This window comes from Cyprinodon variegatus, unplaced genomic scaffold (genome assembly GCF_000732505.1).
Source record: "Cyprinodon variegatus isolate N-32 unplaced genomic scaffold, C_variegatus-1.0 Scaffold130, whole genome shotgun sequence".
NCBI classification, from domain to species: Eukaryota; Metazoa; Chordata; class Actinopteri; order Cyprinodontiformes; family Cyprinodontidae; genus Cyprinodon; species Cyprinodon variegatus.
Window position 1 is genome coordinate 492567 of NW_015150583.1, and position 21600 is coordinate 514166.

Sequence of the window (21600 nt, forward strand, 5' to 3'; positions counted from 1 at the left end):
AAGAATTCCATATCAGGCCAGCATAATCATGATATTTAAATAATTCAAATAAAGTTTCTGCTGACTAGTAATTATTTTATTTTTCCTCACTCACATCATCACCATTCTGCAGGAGGGAACTTAAACCTCTTTATTTTTTAGATTCCAAAGTTACAGTATAGACCCCTACTGGAAATAAAAAGCAGAGGCAAGGCTTGGTAGGAAAGAGAACAGTGCCCCCATTTTGCTTTCAGGCAGACCTATGGACTGCTGTGGCTATAGTTACAGCAGGCAGCCCAGACATCACTGGTCCTCATATACTTCTACCTACTGTATTGTATCTCCGACAGCAAGCATCTCTCCAGCGCAGTGCGGCTTTAAGAGGACTGGTGGCTCTTAAAGCTGCGGCTGGCTCCTCCTTCCTCCCATGATGTCAGTCAGAGGGAGAGCTAGGGGGGGAGAGAGAGGTGGGCAGCATTGAGGAGCTGAGTTCATACTATACTACTGAGACATCTACAGCTTAGCAGACAGATACGGTGAACCGCCTATCCGGGCTCCTGTAAGTGATGCTGCACTGAGGCGCACTTTGATCCAACTCCACTGGGGGGGCGATGCGCTCTCTGCATCCCTCATTTAAGAGTTTTTTTTTCTGTGTGCGCGGAGCCTGAAATCAGTCCAAACAAGTGACTGCTGAATAAATTAGCCCGAAGCTTTTGTTGTTCATTGATGGTATATATTTTTTTCCTCCTATTTTTTTGTTTATTCTCATTTTTGTGCCCTCGTGGATTGAAGTTGTAATGTTTGAATAAAGAGCCGTTTAGCGCTGGTGTGGGTGTTGATTCAGTGTGAAAACAGCTGGTTGCTTTTCAAGGCAAATTAGGTTAGAGATACAAAGTTTATGTAAAGCAAGCATGGATCACTGCGTATCTCCGGCTGTGGGATTGTGAGTCCAAAGACTCCCGAAGAGGAAATACAGCCTCCCTTTTGAAAACAAACCTAAAAAAAAAAAAAAAAAACAGTCCAAGAAGTTGATTTTTTTTTTTTCCTCTAACGCAGGATCGCATTTTGTAGCGCACGGATAAGTTTTTGTAGTGGATTTTTATATCACTTCTACAACCGAGTCAGATGAGGATCCTTTCTCCCCGGTTTCCCCACTTCAGATTCATTCGTGGCATTTTTTTTTCCTTAGCCAGAGATGTCTCTTCGCGGCAGTACTCACGGTTAATTTTTTATCATCTCCAAGCACAGAAGGTGAGCTTTGCTTTTGTTCTTTTTATTATTATTACTATATTTATCACAAAATGTGTTTTTTCCAGCATTCTCTGAACAGCAGCACCGCTCTATCTCCTGAGCGCACTTAGAAACATCCACTAATTTGGATTGTGGCTGATTTTGTGCGCATTGTACCAAATTGGCGTCCCAGCACAGAGACGTACCTGTTTTTCCCTAATAATAACTAAAATCTAAGCCAATATGAAGTGATAATCTGTTAGATGAACACACATATTTTGCATTAGTGAATGATTCAGTTTGTGGGAGGCTTCAAAGCGCGATCGGACTTCACTGGAAATAAGTTGTCGCATTATGAGACTGTACTGCGTAAATTGAAACGATCTCGGGCGTCATTCGGTCCTGCTCCGCATTGTTATTCCCAGATAAACCGGCCTTGTTCTTAAGAGCAGGCGACTGCATGGACTTTTAAGACCGGTTTCTCAACATTTTGGCCATTAAAGTCGATGCGTGGGTGCGTGGCAACAGTGCGCTCCTGCTCGAGCGGTTCACGTGTCGCAGACCTCAGGGGCGATCATGTCAATCTGTGCGCACCAGATTCAAGAGGAAGAGCATGTATTTATATTTAATATATGCTTCTGTTGGGTAGGTCTTGTTTGCAAAGATGCGTTAAATATTCTGCCTGGATAATCACCAGAAAAAACACACCTGTTCATACAGTTATAATTCACTAAATAAACAAGAGTTAAGGTAAAGCAGGGGGGGAAGTGCCCGTATGGAGAAAGACATGTTGGAAAACATGATCACAACCATGTTTAGCTTATTTGGATTATTAAATTCACTTTGAACTACTGGCTTGCAGAAGTGCATTAAGTAATGCACTTTAAATAGTTAAGGCTACTCATGATCTCATGTCTCTGTTGTGCCAAAGATCTTATCTTTTGACTTTGCTGCTGGCAATTTATGCTGAAATTCTGCTCAATCTCAACCTTTCCTGAATCCTGAGAAGCTGAAAAGGATTACAGATGTTTATTTTATGGTTTAAAGGTTAAAATAAATTTAGATGTTCAAAGAAACATCAGACTTTTGCCATGAATAGAATTTTCCAATATCCGGGTCCTTCTCTTTTCCCCATATATATTAATACTTTGAAACAAAGAACTACACTTACTGCTTCATTTGTTCAAACAACAGTAAATAAATACATTTTTAGTGTTGTTCTGTTTCATCAGAAGTGTGCCGTTTAAACTAAACATGAGCGTATGAAAAATGTTATTGCAGCTTAAGTTTTGTGAGACGGTTTGTTTTCAAAACAGTTTTGCATTATTTAATGTTTTTTTTTGTCATAATTTGAGAGTTTCAACTTATATGGAAGATGTGAGATCATGTACAATGACCACATCACATTTAAAAATTGTAACCTTTTGAAAGGCTTCTGGATGTATAGACGGCCCACTTCAGGCTAATATAAAATACAATAAATTAGCTTGTCATGTTACTAATGGAACGGTTGAGAACTATTACTCATTTATCAAGCAGTAAAACCCTCGAGAATCCCGTCCTGTCAACTAATTGTCACACTGACTGAAATTGCTCTTGAGTTTCTTAAGCCTCCTAACAGATATATAAATTGTTTATAGGATAAACAATCACTGGTAATATCTATTACTTTAATGTAATATTAATGTCTATGGAAACATTTCTGTTAAAAATTGTAGCCTGACATATAGAGTTCTGCTTAAAATTTAAACCCTATACTTTTTGGGGCGAAAGGTTTTGTATTTGTGGACTGAAAAAGAGCTGTCGAAGGTTGACAGAAACCTGTTTTGTCAGCCATCTGGGATCCCTGAGGCACTTTGGAGAAAACAAACAACAAGGAAAGACAGTGAAGTCGTGCATTGACCATTGCTATATCACGATTATTACATGCAGCTGAAATATTAAATAGATAAACATAAAAACTACAATTTTCCTGGTATAAGGACTTGATTCACCCTGAGTCTCTGAGCAGTTACACTAAAAGAGTCCAGTGAGTCCATCGTTGGGGTTAAGGTAGGGAGTGACAGTAGCAGCATATCTCACCTCTTACTGCCACCTCCTGTGGACGCTAACACCAAGAAGACCTGCCCATCATGCTGTTGTGTAAAGAGGCTTTGGGTCTGGAGAGCCCCTTCTTCACTATGTCTCCCAAGAGGGAAGTTTCAGTTTGCCTGCTGGATTCAACCTGCTGTCGAGGGTCTCAAAATAGAATTTCAGGAGACTAGTAAAATATAAGCAATGGAGACACTGACTGACACCTCAAATCTCCCCCCACTTTTTTTCCCTGCAGCATTATTCATTCTCTCACCTAGCTTATCCCTCCTGGACATATTTGTAAAGAATTGTGACATGTGAAAAGAAGTGAAAATGTTGGGAAATCAGGGCACTAAGAAGAAAACTTAAATTACGTTTGCAAAATGCAAAAAGCAAATGGGTTTTGACCAGCGTGTGTTGAATAACAGTTTCATATTATGTTGCACATTGGGAAGCGACCTGAGCTCTCATTTCTCATGGGGTAGAAAAACTGTACATCTCTAACCCACAATGAAGTGAAAAGGTGCCATTTCTGTTACTACATTTGTACTTCTGCATGTTCCGTGTGTGAAAATACAGACGGCAACCCTTCATCCAGCAGAACATTATTATCAATTACAAGGAAAAGGAAATCTAGATCATCCTTTGATCTTTTTCTCCCTTTTTCTTTTCGGTGAATCACATCCCATTTAGGGATGTAATTTAAACTTCATTATACATGGTGCGCGCTCAGCCTCGGACCATGTGGTGATCATCGCTGTAAAGCAATTGCTGCTCACTTTCCAAAAAAGGTCTGCATTTCTGAGTTAAGTGTGTCACTTTTACTAATAGTAAAAGTGACACACTAATAGGATATATCCTGTCAGTATTTTGACAGGACAGCACAGCTTGAGCTTCATACGCAGAATGAATAATGAAAAAAATCTCTAAGCAGATCAATGCCGGGCCGTGCTTTTTTCTTTTTGTCCAACTGTACTGTAATGAGTCTCATGCGACTGCTTTTTGATACATTTCATGTCTGTCTTTACGTGTTTAATGAAATGAACTGCAATGGTTGCAGATTTAAAACTGGCTTCATTAAATTCTTTTTTTTTTTCCCAATTAATCCCCTTTTATCAGATGAACAAGAGCTTCAATGAGCTCTGAACATTTTTGTCTTGGAATTTCAGAAGAACCCTGTTGTGGTTTTTAGGTATTTTAGGTAGTAATTTCCTTCAAGAAAGGCATCTGATTAATGTTGGTTGTTGTGGATTTTGTAAGATAGGAAATATGATCATTATGTAGTGTTTTTGTCATATTGTGATAATGCAGTTATAATTGGAATTCAGACTGTCACATTGTCTATGCAACTCTTTGATGGAAATGTATGTATGATTTCAAGACTACAAAACAATATTATACCAATAGGAAAATTCGGATTTGATTATGAAAAACCAGTGGGGTAGAATTTAAACACACAATGAGAAACCGGTAATAGAATTACTTCTAACATATACTAAACTAGAGACGTCCAGCCAATAGTATTATGAAAAGGAAATATGCTGCATCTATGCCCTTTCAGCTTCTCTAAGATATAGTAAAAAAAACAAAAAACAACACAGAGCCTTGCCGATGTTTCGTAAGCCTAAATGATTTTAGATTTCTACACACTTTATATTTTCGGAGATTATTATGTATACACCAGCACAACATCATGCGTAATTCTAAAGTTTAAGGGGAAACAATGATTCATGGTGTTTCAAATGTTTTGACTAATAACAATCTGAAAGGTATTGCTTTCCTATGTATTTAGCTTCCACACTGCTGCAGCATGTCTCCACCTGACATACTGTACCCCAAACTCTGATTTAGTGACATCCCTGAATACTTATGCTTTAGCCCAGTTCTCTTTTTTCAAAATAAGTTTTACTCAGTTGCATTTTGATGGAAGGCTGCTATGAACATTGGTTTTTAAGGTCTTTCTGATAATTCCATTCAGTTTAAATTTAGGCTGTTCTATGATCAGAGTCCTATTTTGGTCTCATCTGAGCAGTGCACCTTATTCTCTGTGCCTGTTGTGCCTCTTACAGGAAGTAATTTCAATAGTTTTTTTTTTATCCCAAAACATTCTATTCTTTTCTTTTCCCCTTTTGACAAACACTGGTACAGTAAGTGTCTAAGTATTCCTAGATTTTGCATGTGACCTGTTTAATTACAGTATTATAATTGCTGACCATGACAGTGTTAGAAATCACCATTTTTCTAATTTTCTTTAACTCCTACACAATGTCCACTTAACAGTTTGAGTCTTGGCCAGTAGACATATACAGTGCCACTAAAATGCATCCATACCCCTAAAAGATTTATAAAGTTAAAAGGTATTAGTAATACAAAAGAGTAACGTTATGCATGAGGGATGTTATTTAAAAAAAAAGTAAAATAACATGTTTTGGATTGGATCAAAATAGCATGGTTTTATTGATATGATTGCCAATTTATTATTTGTGATTTAGCTTCAAGTGTAAGAGACTGGTATACGTCACAGTCCCCCTAATCAAGAGCTTATGACATAGTTTATCTGTCAAATTTAGGTTAGGACTCTTTGTTTTCCACCAGGAAAGGTTACTTTTACCTCCAGTCATAGGAGACAAATTGGGAAAATGTTATTTTGTGAATCATTTGTGGCTTTACAATCCATCTGGTGCGGGCACCAAAGGTTATAAAAAGTCAGGCCTAATATTTGCTTTGCAAGTACATTTTACATTTACGATATCTTGAAATATGATATCCAACCAAATATCACATAGACAGCAGTGTCTTGCCATTGCAACATTGATGATATGATGAACAATTGCGATTGGATATGTTGTGAAGCTCCTAAACTCGCTATGCCTCACTTAACCTATGCTCTCCAACAAACTTCTGATTAAAAAAAAAAAACAAAGTATTTAACAGAGACTAAATAATGTGCAGATGGACGTTTGGACTAACTGTCACATAAAACCACCCCAAAATACATGAACCCCTGTGGCTGTAACATGACAGAATGTAAGAGTGTTAGAGTTGTGCAAGCACGGCTCTTTTGCTGTGTATATTGGTCTTTCATACTTTACATACCAGTTGTCATGGATTTATAAAGGCTTGTGGTGCAAACCTAAATCAACCTGTGTCACTGATAAAAATTGTGGAATAAATTTCTTCAATGCGCTTGATAATGGGTTAAATTAATTGATAAGTCATAATGTCAGCTAGCAAACCACACAAAGTAACTCCCCTGTTGCCATCTAATTGGTTGGTGGAGAGCAGTCAATATTTTATTTTATTATGCACTATTAGGAGGGGTTTTGCTGAGCATGACTCTTTCATCACATTCCAGTGACCTAGTTGGGTTCTAACAGTTTGGGTTCTTGCCCCTTGGCATCTATTTACACATATCAAACAGTCAAAGATTTTAGTCAAACACAGCAAGGATTTGTCATTTCATACAAACAGCCAGTTGGGTATATAGTGAAGTTGATTGATGGTGGCTTTAACAAAGAGTTCCACTCTGTCATCTCCTTCCGCTGTCGTTAGTCGTCTAAACAGAGCTCTTATCATGCCGTGCTCGCTTACACACACGAGCGTACGTGAAATATGTAAGTGCTCTATTGTTTACATTCAAAGCAAATGAGGTTTTCCATTAATAGCTTCTGTCAAGCAAGTGCAAGTGTTCATGTGTGTTCTTGCATGAAAGCACTAACGCTTAAGGCTTAGTTCAGCTTCCTCCAAATTAGCTGGGATCTTGATGTGAGGTTGCACTTCATAATGACACTGCTGCACCAGTTTGACTTATTCACATCTGATCTTTTCCGCAGATCATTTTTATCAGGCAAGGTCATTTCTTAACGTGGTTCTAAAGCAACAGTAAATTCAACAAGTGTCATCATTTTGGATTAATCAGTTATTATAATAATTAGATGGATTTATGGCATGTGTGATCTGCTGACCTTTACATGTGTCCTGGCTCAGTGATGTCAACATAGGTTAATTATGTAAAACTGGATTTAATTTGCCCTAAAAGCCATGGGAAGAATGTTGGCTCATAACTAGTCTGAATAAAGAGGTCAAGATGAAGCCTCCCCTTGTGGGAAAATATCACTAATTACAGCTGAACATGGACACCCTTTAAATGTCTTCTTTTTTCCTCCCCTTTTCCCCTTTCTTTTCTCTCTTTAGAGAAAGTTGCAGCTGTAGAAGTGAAGCTCACACCTAATTTTGAGCATGAACTTGGCAAGTCAGGTGCATGTTCTGGTGGCCTTGCTCGCCTGTTTGGTCTCATTATGCAAGGCCCAGGAGAGGGACTACATCGTGAAGGAGGAGCAGCCAGAGAACGTTCGGATTGGAAATCTGCGCAAGGACCTCGACCTTAACCTGGACCCGACCATCAGGCTGTCCTCTCCGCTGCAGTTCAAGCCTGTTTATAAGACAGGTGACGTGCCTTTGGTGAGGGTGGAGGCCAACACGGGGGAGATTTTCACCACCAATCACAGGATTGACCGGGAGAAGCTGTGCTCGGGGGTCTTCACGGAGAAACGCTGCTACTATGAGATCGAGGTGGCAGTACTGCCCGATGAGATCTTTCGGCTGGTTAAGATCCGGTTCCTGATTGAGGATGTGAACGACAATGCACCCCTTTTCCAGTCCACTGTCATAAACATCTCCATCCCTGAGAACACAGCTATTAACACCCGCTACCCGGTGCCATCAGCATTTGACCCTGATGTAGGGATCAATGGGATCCAACACTATGAGCTGGTCAAGGTGAGGATATATTCTGTTTTAATTAAAATAAGTATGATGTTAAAAACATTGCTCTAATTTAAATCAACTCAAAAAAAAAACGTTATTTTTAAAGGAGCCACATATAATAAATACATGCATATTGTTTTTTGTTTTTCATCAAAGAAACTGAAATGTTAAATTGTTAATTAGAAAAGTGTAAAAATATACATATATAAAATGTGTCTGTTGGTCAAACTATTATTTTTCATCATTATAACAGACCTAATATTTTTTCTTAACTAATGCCAGTCAATACCTTTTCATGATCTACCTCTTTACCTCTTTACTTTATCTCATGTCACACATACACTTAATAAGAACTCTATTTCTACTTATTCAATTTATTAATTTGTTTTATTTTTATTTAAATAAATGGGTCAGTTGAGAACTATATGCAATAGCTGAACATTTAATCACATTGATAAAAATAACCAATGGATTCATATACCCAGCCATTTTCTATTCCCATTTTAACCTGTTTAGGGTAGCAGGGGGTTCTGGAGCCCATCCCAGGCATCAACATGCTGCAGGCAGGGTACTGCTTGGACAGATCTCTATTTCTTCACAGTGCCAAAACAGAGACATTGAACCATGGACTTGCACATTCAAACCCAGGGGTAATTTAGCATCACCAGTTAACCTAGTGCATATGCCTTTGGACTGTGAGAGAAATCTGGAGAACCTGGAGAAAAAAAACACGCATGGACAGGGAAAGGGCACATAGAATACTCAGAGCCAAGATTTCGACTAATAACCTTCTAGCTGTCAGGCAGCAATGACAATGACAGAGGTCACAATAAAATCCATTATTTATTTATTTATTTATTTTTTATATTGTTCTCGCAGTTAATGTGATTATTTAACTACCATTCTTCCCTTTCCTGTGTCCAAAATTTCACATAAACATAAATTATTTCAAAGGCTTCTAATCCCATTACAAAAAAGGCCCAATTTAAATAACAACAGTGTATTTAACAGATTATAGGGGGTTGTTAGCTAAACAAGCAGTGTTTAGGCATCTGTTAGAAACAGAAAGGCTGCTTTAAAATGTCTCTATTAACCTTGTGCTTTAGTAATTTATCAAAAATAAAATTATAATTTTAAGCAAAAAACTTTTATCTGTCCTGCAATGGTAATCACTTTAAAGTTAACTAGACTTACTGACACATGATTTAGATTTATTATAAAAAAAAAAAAAAGATGTTTCCTTTCTCCTATCCTTTCCAAAATCATGTCAGTTACTTTATCCAACTTGGTTCCTTTGTTACTACTGGAGTGATAAAAGAACCTAGATTTTACTTGTAAAACTAATATAAATTAATACATTTGGTAGGTTTGTAGATAAATTAAAAATTAATATTAAGAATATTTTCACACATTAACTTTATTTAAAGACACATGGAAATGCAGTCAGGGAAGAATAATTAGACTATCCTTGTTTTTTTGTCCTTTTGATTATATTATGGTAATATATCTTTAGAACTAGACACTGAAGAAAAAAATGGTGTAACTTTTTTTACTATTACTGTATATGCTACATTAAAGAATAAAGACAAATGTTATTACTAATGTCATTAAGCTAATTGGTCCAAATCATCTAAATAAGACAGAAATGGCACGATGTCTAAGTCATTCTTTTACTCTTAGATGTTATTATAATAAAGGGGCTTAGATGAATTTCTGGGAGGGCAGAACTTAGAATGAAAATATGAACTAATTTCAAATACAAACGTATGTTCTTTTTTTAGAGTCAATTTATGAACTGTCTCTAGAAATCGAAGAATGTCAAGTGTAGCCTACATGCTTTTGATTGAGCTCTGACACACTGTTGTGCCTGCAGGATGCCAGATATATGACTAATAGGCAGTGTAAATGCTGGGTTCTTGCATTGTTTTACTTTGTCATTTTAGATGACTTCATACGTTAGGAATCAGGTGTTCCATGGTTCTTTGATTGTACAGTACCTTTCTCTTTATAAAAAAGAGAGAAAAAAAATACCATGACCTATTTTTTCATTAAGCCAAATGTGTTGCAAAACTTGAATATTTAGCACTAGCCATAAAACTTTCCATGTGCTTTATATCACCTTGGCAGTAGACTATAAAAAATGAGCGGCTTCTTTCACCATGCAGCTATATCATAGACTGTGCATTTGAGAGTGCAGACACGGTGTATAAAATCATGTATATCCAATTTTCAGCATCCAGTTACATATGCTGGACATTGTTCTTTAAATTTAGGCAAATAAAAGCATACAGCATTATATAGTGAATTAATTTATTTGATATCCAAATGGAGTTAGAAGTAAATTCAGAGCTCTATGTTTCACATATTACAAAAAAAGGAAAATAAAAATGTTTAATTAGCGTAATGGAGGAAAAACTTTAATATTCACAACAGAGAAAGGTTTGAAAAAAGCATAATGGGATGTAGATTTGACAACTCCCCCAACAGTGATGGAATTAACATTTACCGTCAGCATCTCTCTTGCTTACCAATTGGCATTTTTAAAGCGTCTCCTTGCTGCCAGGACCTCTCCTCTGCAGTGTCCTGAATTGTTCATGTCTGGAAAATCACCAACCAAATGTTCAGCTCATTACAGTGATCATCTGCAATCATTTTCTTTGCCCTTTTCACAATATATAGCCCCATAAACCCCTGCGTGTAGTCATACATTTTAGTATCTGTGGCTTTGTGTCCCTGATTCAATTCCTCACATTATGTTCTCGTTTTACCTGAGATTAATTTCCTTGTGTCCCAGCTTCTGTATGAGTTAAAGCATAAAAGGAGCCCGAGACATTTCCTTTGTTATCATTCATTTCAGAAGTGCTGTAGAAAGCTAGGGGTTTAGTCGGGAAAGACTGTGCAAGCATTTCCTAGAATAGCTCTTGGCTGCTAAGCCACCCGTGGTCTATCTGTGTTTGGTCCTGGGAGATTTGTCTCAGAAGCTCCCCAAGAGTGATAGTTTGTCCAGTTTTCTTGTATTGTTCAGGACACATTTCTAAAATTGTACCATCATATTGCAGAGTCATCATATTCAGCTTTTTGTCACTTGCAGGTTTTTAACGCACAGAACAAATAAAAGAATTTTAAGAATGTCTTTGTACAGCTTTCCCCTTTTTAAAAGCTAAACTGATGAAAAATACTTAGCCAGTACAGAGTTATAGCTCCACAGGGGATTAGGGTTTATAAGGTTTGCTGACAAATTATCCTATGAGTGAACATTTTTCACATCATGAATTGTATCCTATGTTGTTTCTTTATTTAAGGGTTAATATAAAATGACTAATATGCTTGGATTATTTTGCCTTAATAATAGATATGCTTTCTAGCCCGCAGGAAAGGTGTATAGGGACCAGGCAGGCAAATGAATGAGAGAAAGAATATATTCTATCAGCAATGCAAACCTACATGTTGTGCTGAACTTCTCAATGTTTATTCCACTAATGAGCATCAAGTTGAGTGATATATTCACAATTCCATCCAAGTCTCATTTGAGAACTAGAGTGAAAGATGAAGCCCTTGATAATCTGAGGCACTGTTTGTGAAAATGAGGTTCACAGTCAACCCTTCCTTATCAGCAGCCAGCTCACCTCCTGCGACTGTCACTCAATCACTTTCCCATAAATTAGCCAATTCTCATTTGGTTTGACTCTGCTTCTAACCCACATTCAGCTTTTACACCAACCTTTCGACCTGTTACATGGAATTAAACACATAAAACAAGTTCAGGAGGGCATGCACACGTCACCGTTTAGAGAGCTTTGTCCCTCTTGCTCAGCCTTAAGGTTTCCAGCAAGTGATTTATGCTAGTATTTGGCCTTTTCTTACCCTGCCCCAGATCTTATCACAATCCACCAGACTAATTTTGCATTCAGAGGAATGCACAGCCTCCGAGAAAGCTCTCTTCAACTTATTGAAATGCAGTGAGGGCTGTCTTGTCAGTTTTAAAATTGTTTGAAACCAAGACAAAAGCACAGCCGAACTGCAAGCTCATAAATCACTGTGCAACATTCCCTTTGACACATGCTAACTCAACATCCTACTATTATCAGGCTTTTCCAAATATCACTGCACAGATACTGAGCTACCATGCAGAATCAATGAACTACTCAAACAGCTGAGGATTGAGGAGCTCTGTATGGATAGAGTGGATGATAACTTTACAGCTCCCAGAATGTTTCCTTGGCCCTTTAAGTTATGTGAGAAATCATTTTGCAGTGTATATAAAGATTCCACAGAGCTTAGTCATGTGGCAGTTTCTCTATATTTTATATACCTTGTCCATTTATTCCTACAAGATTTTACCCAAAGGGAACCCTAAGTAAGGCATGAAAGATCATTGCTGCAGAGTTTTTATTTTTTTTACTTAAGTAGTTCTGTCAATCACTAATGTGTTGACAACATTTCCTCTGCATGCAATTTTTCAGAGTACACAATAATTTACATGCTGCAGCTGCACGTTCTTGTGTCGGCTACAACGCTGTGTTGGCAGAAGGACAGCTCTACATTCTGCACACTCTTGTGCTTGCAATTTGGTGAAAACGGTTCCCCCTTGAATAACGAGAATGTACATATCTTAATCTCATTTGATAGCTATGCCTAGACAGAGTAATCTCTTCCAACATTATGTGCAGCATGAAGCTTATCTCTTTAAAGAGGATGCTTTTTCTTGTTTTACCATGAAACTGCTTCTGACTGAGGGAGCTTCAAAGGGCTTCTTTGTTTCATAATGTGCATGCAGCTCATTCATAGGCTTGATCTTCTTATTTCCTCCCCCTACTCTCCTTTTCTCCTCTTTTTGTGACCCTTCTTTCTGTCTTCTGCCTGATTTATTTATTTCCTCTTTCTTCTGATTTATGAACCTATATGATTCAAAATGTTACTTTAAACATTAGGAATGCATTGACTCTTAACAGCTACTGCCAGTCCCTCTGGTTTCTCATGTGGATTACTCATGCATTTCTTTTCATTTTCCTCCAGCTGTACCTTTGCGTAGATTTAGCTCCTTTTGAGCAAAAAGCCTCTCTAATGTAGTAGCGTATAAAATGTAGGGTTTTTCATTCTGCTCTTTTTAATTTAAGGTGATCCCATCTTGCAGTGTTCCCAAATATAAGCTTATTGGTGTGTCTCCATTTCCATCAGTCTTTTTCCCTCTGATAATGAAACAGAAACAGTGCAAGGTTGCCTAGTCTATTCTAACATAGATATAAGATAGGAGGATAAATTTAATCTTATTTTTTGTGAAGGCAACATATGAGAAGGCTAAATAAATAAATAAACCCAATTGAGCTATGGTTACTTAAAAAGGATGAACAGACTTGATTAACTTGAAAGATTTGTCACATTTGAAACAGATTAAGTAGCTTTATTTGAATTTTTGCAGCCAATAAACCACAATATAGAATCACTTCATGAGGAAAAAAATATTTTGACTCCATTGTACTGAGCAGAGAGACACCTCTTAAAATCTTAGGTTGTAATTCTTAAACAATTAGATATTTAATTATTCACAAAGTAAACCAGTGACATTTTTTTTAATCTAAGATATGCAGTTAAGCTTAAAATTGTTAATTCATGAGAGTCAAAAAGAGAACCCATAGTGACAGGTATTTAAAAAAACAAATTAATAGCAATGTACACATTTTTTACACCGTAAACAATTAAAATATTTAATTACATTTAAAAGGTGGGTCGTTTAGAGATTCATAGGAAATCGTTTAATATTCAATATTAACTGCAACTATTTACTGAAAGGCAATTGTTGGCAATGCTGATGTTCTTTCTATGACCTGTTAGTTGGGGCACTTTAACTGCTCACTAAAGGGTAAGATTTAAGGCATGAAGTTCTAAATAGATAGTTAATCTGTAATTTTACTGATTCCCGTCACCCGTCATTGAGTCTTTAGTTATTTGACTTTCCAAAGTGCCCTTAAAAAATGGTTTTATTCACATTGTCATGTGTAGCAGAAGAATTAACCAAAGATGTCTTGTCTTTTCAGAGTGTCAATGAGTTTGGCTTAGACATCATTGAAACCCCTGAAGGTGACAAGTGGCCCCAGCTCATTGTTCAGCAGAACCTTGATCGGGAGCAAAAAGACACCTTTGTGATGAAGATCAAGGTGGAGGATGGTGGCAGCCCCCCTAAATCTAGCACTGCTATTCTCCAAGTAACCATTTCTGATGTCAATGACAATCGTCCTATCTTCAGGGACAATGAATTGGAAGTAGAAGTTCCAGAGAACGCTCAGATGGGGACTTCAGTGGCTCAGCTTCATGCAACAGATGCAGACCTAGGATCCAATGCACAGGTCCACTTTTCATTCAGCAACCAGATCTCCTCATCAACCAAGCGTCACTTTGCCATCAATAGTTCTACTGGACTAATAACTGTAAAGCAACCTCTAGACCGAGAGGTTACTCCTGTTCATAAACTCATTGTTCTCGCAAGTGATGGCAGCTCAACCCCATCAAGAGCCACAGTGACTGTCAATGTCACAGATGTTAATGACAATGTTCCTTCCATAGACACTCGCTACATTATCAACCTGGTAAATGGGACTGTCCTACTGTCTGAGAATGCTCCTTTGAACACCAAAATAGCCCTTATTACCGTTACTGACAAGGATGCAGATTTGTACGGAAAAGTGGCTTGCTACACTGACCATGATGTTCCTTTCCGGCTAAAGCCTGTATTTAATGATCAATTCCTACTGGAGACAGCTGCCCCTCTAGATTATGAGACCACTCGTGAATACGCTATTAAGATAGTGGCTTCAGACAGAGGAACGCCTCCTTTGAACACTTCAGCTATGGTCTTAATTAAAATCAAGGATGAGAATGACAACGCACCAATTTTCCCCCAGCCGGAAATTCAACTTTCAATACCAGAGAACAATGATCCCTCAACTCAGTTAATAAAAATCAGTGCCACTGATGCAGATAGTGGACATAATGCTGAGATCATTTATACTCTTGGCCCTGATGCACCGGACGGGTTTAACATAGACAGGCGCTCAGGAATTCTCTCTGTAGGGAAGCGACTGGACAGAGAGAAGCAAGAGAGGTACTCATTCACTGTCATGGCAAGAGACAATGGCTCAGCACCCCTGCAGAGTAATGTCACTGTTAGGCTAATTGTGCAGGACCTTAATGACAACAGCCCAGCTTTCACACACCCTGAATACAACTTCTATGTGCCTGAGAACCTGCCTCTCTATGGGACAGTAGGCTTGATCACAGTGACAGATGCGGACGCTGGAGATAATGCTGTCATTACTTTGTCTGTTTTGAATGGCAAAGATAATTTTATCATTGACCCCCAAACTGGTGTGATCAAACCAAACATCACCTTTGACAGGGAGCAGCAAAGCTCCTATACATTCATGGTCAAGGCAGTTGATGCAGGGCAGCCACCAAGTTCCTCCTATGCTAAGGTCACAATTAATGTTGTCGATGTGAATGACAATCGCCCTGTGTTTGTCATCCCATCCTCCAATTATTCATATGACCTGGTGCGAACCACCACCACACCAGGTTCTGTGGTCACAAGAGTGTTTGCCATTGACAATGACACAGGTATGAATGCTGAGTTACAGTACAGTATCATCAGCAGCATCATTGTCACATCTAGGGTCTCCCCTCGAGGTCTCTTTTCCATCGACAAAACAACGGGTAACATAACTCTGCAGGAGAAAATAGTATTGGCTGATGTGGGACTGCATAGGCTGGTGGTCAAGGTCAAAGATTTAGGCCAGCCTGAGTCTTTACATGCTATTGCACTTGTGCACTTGTTTGTCAATGACACTGTGTCAAATTCCACATTTATCCAAGAGCAGCTGCGGAAAAGTATGGAAACACCATTGGATCGTAACATAGGGGACAATGAGATAACGCCTCAAGCCAATGGATATGTGATTGTTGTTATAGCAATTATTGCAGGGACCATGACTGTTATTTTGGTCATATTTGTCACTGCCCTGGTGCGCTGCCGACAAACACCTAGACATAAAGTAGTTCAGAAAGGCAAGCAGAGTGGGGAGTGGGTGTCACCCAACCAAGAAAACCGTCAAATCAAAAAGAAGAAGAAGAGAAAGAAGCGGTCTCCTAAAAGCCTTCTCTTGAACTTTGTGACTATAGATGAGTCAAAGCCTGAAGACCCCACACATGAGCATGTTAATGGTACTCTGGATCTTCCGGTGGAGCTAGAGGAGCAGACCATGGGAAAGTACAATTGGGCGACCACACCTACGACCTTCAAACCTGACAGCCCAGATTTAGCCAAGCATTATAAATCTGCATCCCCTCAGCCCACATTTCAAATCAAACCAGAAACTCCAGTGGCCCCTAAGAAGCACCATGTGATCCAGGAGCTCCCCTTGGACAATACGTTTGTGGTGGGCTGTGACTCACTCTCCAAGTGTTCATCAACTAGTTCCGACCCATACAGTGTCTCAGAGTGCGGCTGTCAGGGGGGATTCAAGACTTCAGGGCAAATCGCCACCCGGCAGGTAATTCATGAATTCTTTTTTAAACCCACCTACACTAGTCCTCACTCACATTTCCCTGTTTCTGCCGTGGTAGCTGATATAAAAAGGGAGAGAGAGCATGAAACCAAGAGGTTTTCTCATACCAAACATGACAGTGTCTACATAAATGCTATTTGCACCTAAAAATTTGGTCACATGAAAATGATACATAATTTCTCAAACTAACAGCCCACAGTTTGTTTGATACTGTTTTGTATCCGAAGTAATTGCAGGTTATATAAATTTTTAAAGGTTGTGGTAACTGGCATTTTTTTTTAACCTTGAATGTGAATAGTAGGTGGTGTAAAGCTTGATTTAGTGGGCTTTAGAAAAGGGACAGAGATTGGACTCTCTGTTACATTTGAGGTCAAAGGTAAATTAAGTTGTGTGTATCCGGCTGATATGTTTAACGATGCATATAAAGTGTGTCAAAGGGTCCTCATTCAGGTATTCATTTTGCCATACAGTTAACGGGGAAGGTTTTAGCTAAGGATATACAGTATATATATATATATATAAAAAAAACATCCATGGGTTGGGTATGTTTGTGTGTGTGTGTTTTTGTGTGAGAGGGGCTTTAAAAAAAATGACCTCACTGTTTTGCCGCTTCTATCTTTCAAATGTTATGCATCTTAAATTTACCAGTGAGAATTTGTGAGAGTGAGACTCATTTGAATAACAGGGTACAGCAAAGGGCTTATGATTCCCTTAAAGATATGTGCCAAATGCGAAGTGCCCTAATAAATAACAGCTGCTAGGGGAAATAAATGTAAATCAGATATGAGGATAGGTGGGCTTACTCTGTCCTGACAGCCCAAGCCCAGTGCAGTCTGGAAGACTGAGAGCTACTTGGGACAAGCGGGTCATACAGATCAAGGTGATGTGGAGACTAGTGACCAATATACTTAACCACTAAGGGTGCAATAGCCCATAATAAAGCCTGCTTAGCCATATACATTACTATACATTAAGCCCATAAATGTTCTACTTTAATGGCACCAATTATTATTATAAATGGCATATATAGATATACATTCTTTGCATTCTTTAAACTGGCCAATATGGACAATGACTAATCTCAGCAAAGATGTCTTGCCACTTTGATGTATTTTAGTGTGTTTGATATGACACTAAAGAAAGCTATTGTTATGTTTCTGTTGACTAAGTATTTGACCTGCTATCAGTAGCATAATTCAATTAAGCAGGGCTGACTAGCATATGCACAGAGAGGCAATTCATTCCCACTGATATGAATGTTTTTCATTAGTTGTACTTCAGTCTCAAAGGTTCAATCACCTTAGTTGCATTTTTTCAGTTGTATTTTTTTGTGTTTTTATTTAACAATTTGATCCTTACTTGGTTGCGGGTGGAGGGTGGGGGTGTTTGTGTTTCATTTCTGATCATAATAATCATAACTGCCACTCATGCATTTCTGGGTCAATTTCATGATGTTGCATCAATATTTTTTGGATGCTTTTAACATTAGGTGCTCTCTTGTTTATGTCGACACCATGATTCTCTGTATTGTTTTTGTTATTTGTGGTTATGTTTTGCCTTTTTTGCGTCAAAGCATATTTTGTGTGACAAGTTGTGGGCTTTAAAATTCTTCATAGCGTTGTAAATGACTGTTGATCCTGTAAAGTGTAGTGCTTAGGCTAATTTATGAAGACACCCACACAGAGCTGATAGTCATTTCCCTTCATCCACCTTTTATTTGAAACCTCAGTCAAAAGCTATGCCCTGCCACACCAAATCATACATAAGCCTACTTCATGCTCTAGTGCTGAAGATTTAATCCATAATGTGTTTATATGACACACTGGCAACTTGTCAGAATGATTTTCCCCTTTTACTTGTAGAGACTGCAAGCTAATATGCAGACATTCAGTTTATGTCTAACAATTCATAATTATTATTATCACTCTGTATTTTATTCATCATAGATTTAAATGGATTTTCACTTCTGTTGCTGATCAGAGTGGAGTATTTCTGAGCAGATGATTTAAAACCATGAATATTTGATTCGTAAACATTCGTCCAAATCTTCAGGCTATGTTTATATCTCATTATTTCCAAGGTGTTTATTTCCACAAATTTCTTAAGATGGATTATATATTTACCATTATTTCACATTTCGATGTCAAAGGGGTCCCAGCAATTGAATAATATATCAAAAGAAAAATGTCTGGTATCTGTGTCTGCTCACCAGCAGCCAACCTCTTAACAGGGCTGCAGAGACAACATACAGTCTCTAATTTTTCTGTCCCCTTAAGCAACTGCCAAGTGATTCCTCCCACTTTAGACATTACATTTCCCACAAGTTTAAAGTGTGCTTATTTAAAGCCTGTGTCATAGAAAAAAATAGCATGAAGTAGTGCCCAATGAGAATCGGTGGCTGCAGAGGTTAATTAAATGCACTAAAGGGTTAATCACTTGTAATGCAGTATGATTAAAATCGCTGTAATTGGTTTGCGAATAAGACTGATAAAGATGAGAAAAAAAGAAGGGAGACGTCCTTTAAGATGATCAGGGATGCCAATAACTATCCTTTGGCAAGTCAAGGCCAAGACATTTGAGGTAAATGACCAACAGCCAATATTTGCTGTGGTCCAATTGAATTTTATTTCCCTTTGATTTAATCTCTGATTCTTCAAAATAAAGACAATTTTAGGAGACTATAAAACAAATACTTGCTACCTGGTGCTTTCTTCTAAAGGTAAGGCTCTCACTTTTATCAGATAAAACAAAAAGAATAAGTGAGCACTCAGATATTTGTCAAGATTATTGTTGAGTGTTGAGTGCAGTTCTTAAAACAAAAAGCGCTATTTGTTCTTTAAGTTCTGCCTCTCATCAGCACGGCGCCATGCCAGCGCTCCAAAGACAGAGATCATAGGCAGGCTGTTAAGTTCCTTCCTTTGGCTTCATCAAAGTGACAACGCTTTACTGACTTTACAAAAGACTCAGGAAAAAAAAAAATAAAGCATGGAAAAGAACCTTACCATAGAATAACCATCAGGGGGGAACACAGGAGATAATTATGGTTGAAGGTCACTAATATGTTTTCAGGGGCTTACAGATGTAGCTGATAAGGAGGAAAGCTTGTAAAAATACTTCAGAGACTACAGATTTGTGCCACCATATGGCTTCATTATACAGCGAGAGCTGTATTTGCAAATGCCAGCCTCCTCCTTCCCCTCCCTTCCTCTCACAGTCTCATCATTTTCTTTTAACCCCTACCCCTTTGATATAAGAGGTCAATCTGCCTTCAGTGATGAGGAGCTCTTGTTAGAGCATGTGCTTTAGCGGGGGCAGATCAAAAACTAACACCCTTCTTCAGTGATATCAAACAGCACATTTAATATACAGAAGGAAAAGGGTTAATGAATTTGTTTGGTGAAGGGTTGTTTTTTATAAATGTAACCTTCTGCGCCAAACCTCTGAAGAAGGTTTTGTTGTTTCTCTGTTCAGTCGTATCTTTATTTAAATTGTGTTTATAGCATTAGGCTTGTTTATGATATTTTTAGCAGTTGGCTTTTATTATCTCCGGAAATCAGAATTTAAAAGCAGTGGATGAATGAAGTTTGCATAAGCTTAACATTCTCAAGAATGATTATGATTTGCAATTGTTAGCTATTCACAGGTTCAAATTAGATTTAGTATAACTACCTTCAGTAAAATTACCACAGCTGAATCATATTATGGTGTTTACCTTAGGAAGCAAAAATTATGATTTACGTGATTTTATTACTTTTGTTCTTAATAGAAAGCAAATACTATTTCTACTGATGTGAAAATGATTTGACATATTGATTTTTGTGGTCATAAGACTTGATAACATTTTTTAATTCTAGTGTGTATTTGTTGAAGTTAGTTCTACTAGATTGCGGTCAGTTTTGGAAAAGTGACAAAATCCTGAGAAGCTAATAGCTTGTCAAACAAATCCATAAGTCTAACTAAGCATGTTAGAGCCTGCAGAATTCGTTTGTGTAATTTAGGTAGCGTAATGTGTCTGCCAGTTGTATCAATCCACCTGGTCAGCTATTGCCACATTGACACTACCCCACTGAAACCAATCCGTGACGAGTTCGGACCAAGCTTGGATCAGTTAACCGTGCCGAGCTTGGTTCTAATGACCATTTACACATCATGCTAGCACGGTTCCTCGCCTCCTATTGGCAGTCCACGATAATACAGATCTCAAGGTGGGATTCATAAAGACAAAAATGGTGGTTCCCATAACATTCAGGAACTTATGTGCCTGGATAGCGTCTACACCCAAATTTCAATGAAAGCGTTGGTCTCTGAATCATCCCAGGTCGCACCACGCTCTTTTAATGCTGTTTATTGTTAATAGGCTAAGAAGAATTTAATGTTGTGAACAGATGAAGAAATCTATGAATTGCAAAGCTGGACGCACCGTAAAACCCATGAAATTAGTCAGCTGACTTTAAATAGGAGATGACATGGTCTGCTCATGCACTCTTTGTTATTAGAGAACCGAGCAACAACTGAACCGCAGCGAGCCCTACTGTTGAACTAGTACTAAATTTAGCATGTTTGGTTGCATCTGACACGGTCCAGTTTAATTGCGTTCCATTAACACTCAACAATTATCTCAGTTACCTAGCTCAGACCGTTCTCAACACGCTTTCAAAAGGGTAGTGTCAATGGGGCTTTTGACTTATCAGTCCACTCTAAGACCAACAAGACTGGAACAATGTTTGGTATTTTGTGTAAGGCTATCATTTTTGCAATGGGATCAAAGGTACATTTTTCAGATATATAAAGTTTTAGAGCTGTTCAGATATTATCCTGATAAACTGACAATAAGCAGGTGAGCTGATGCAGCCAACAGTGTAAACATTGGAGGTATCGTATTGGAATATGGATACAGTTCAGATAAGAAAACGGCTACAAAAAAAAATAATAATAAAAACTTTTGTGAAAATAGTTGTTTTAATATTTTATAAAATGTTATCTAAATGACTTT

At 38.0% G+C, this 21600-nt stretch overlaps 1 protein-coding gene across 8 annotated transcripts in view; it reads left to right on the forward strand.

The window, feature by feature from the left end:
• Positions 1–495: 495 nt before the first annotated feature.
• LOC107085682 (protocadherin-11 X-linked-like) overlaps positions 496–21600 on the forward strand; it is a 176826-nt gene continuing 155721 nt past the window's right edge. For all 8 annotated transcript variants that reach the window (XM_015376155.1, XM_015376157.1, XM_015376158.1 and 5 more), the window contains exons 1-3: positions 496–1230; positions 7477–8061; positions 14085–16592. In XM_015376155.1, the coding sequence (XP_015231641.1) occupies positions 7522–8061; positions 14085–16592 (3048 nt within the window). In that variant the 5' untranslated portion in view covers positions 496–1230; positions 7477–7521. The remainder of the gene's footprint in view (positions 1231–7476; positions 8062–14084; positions 16593–21600) is intronic.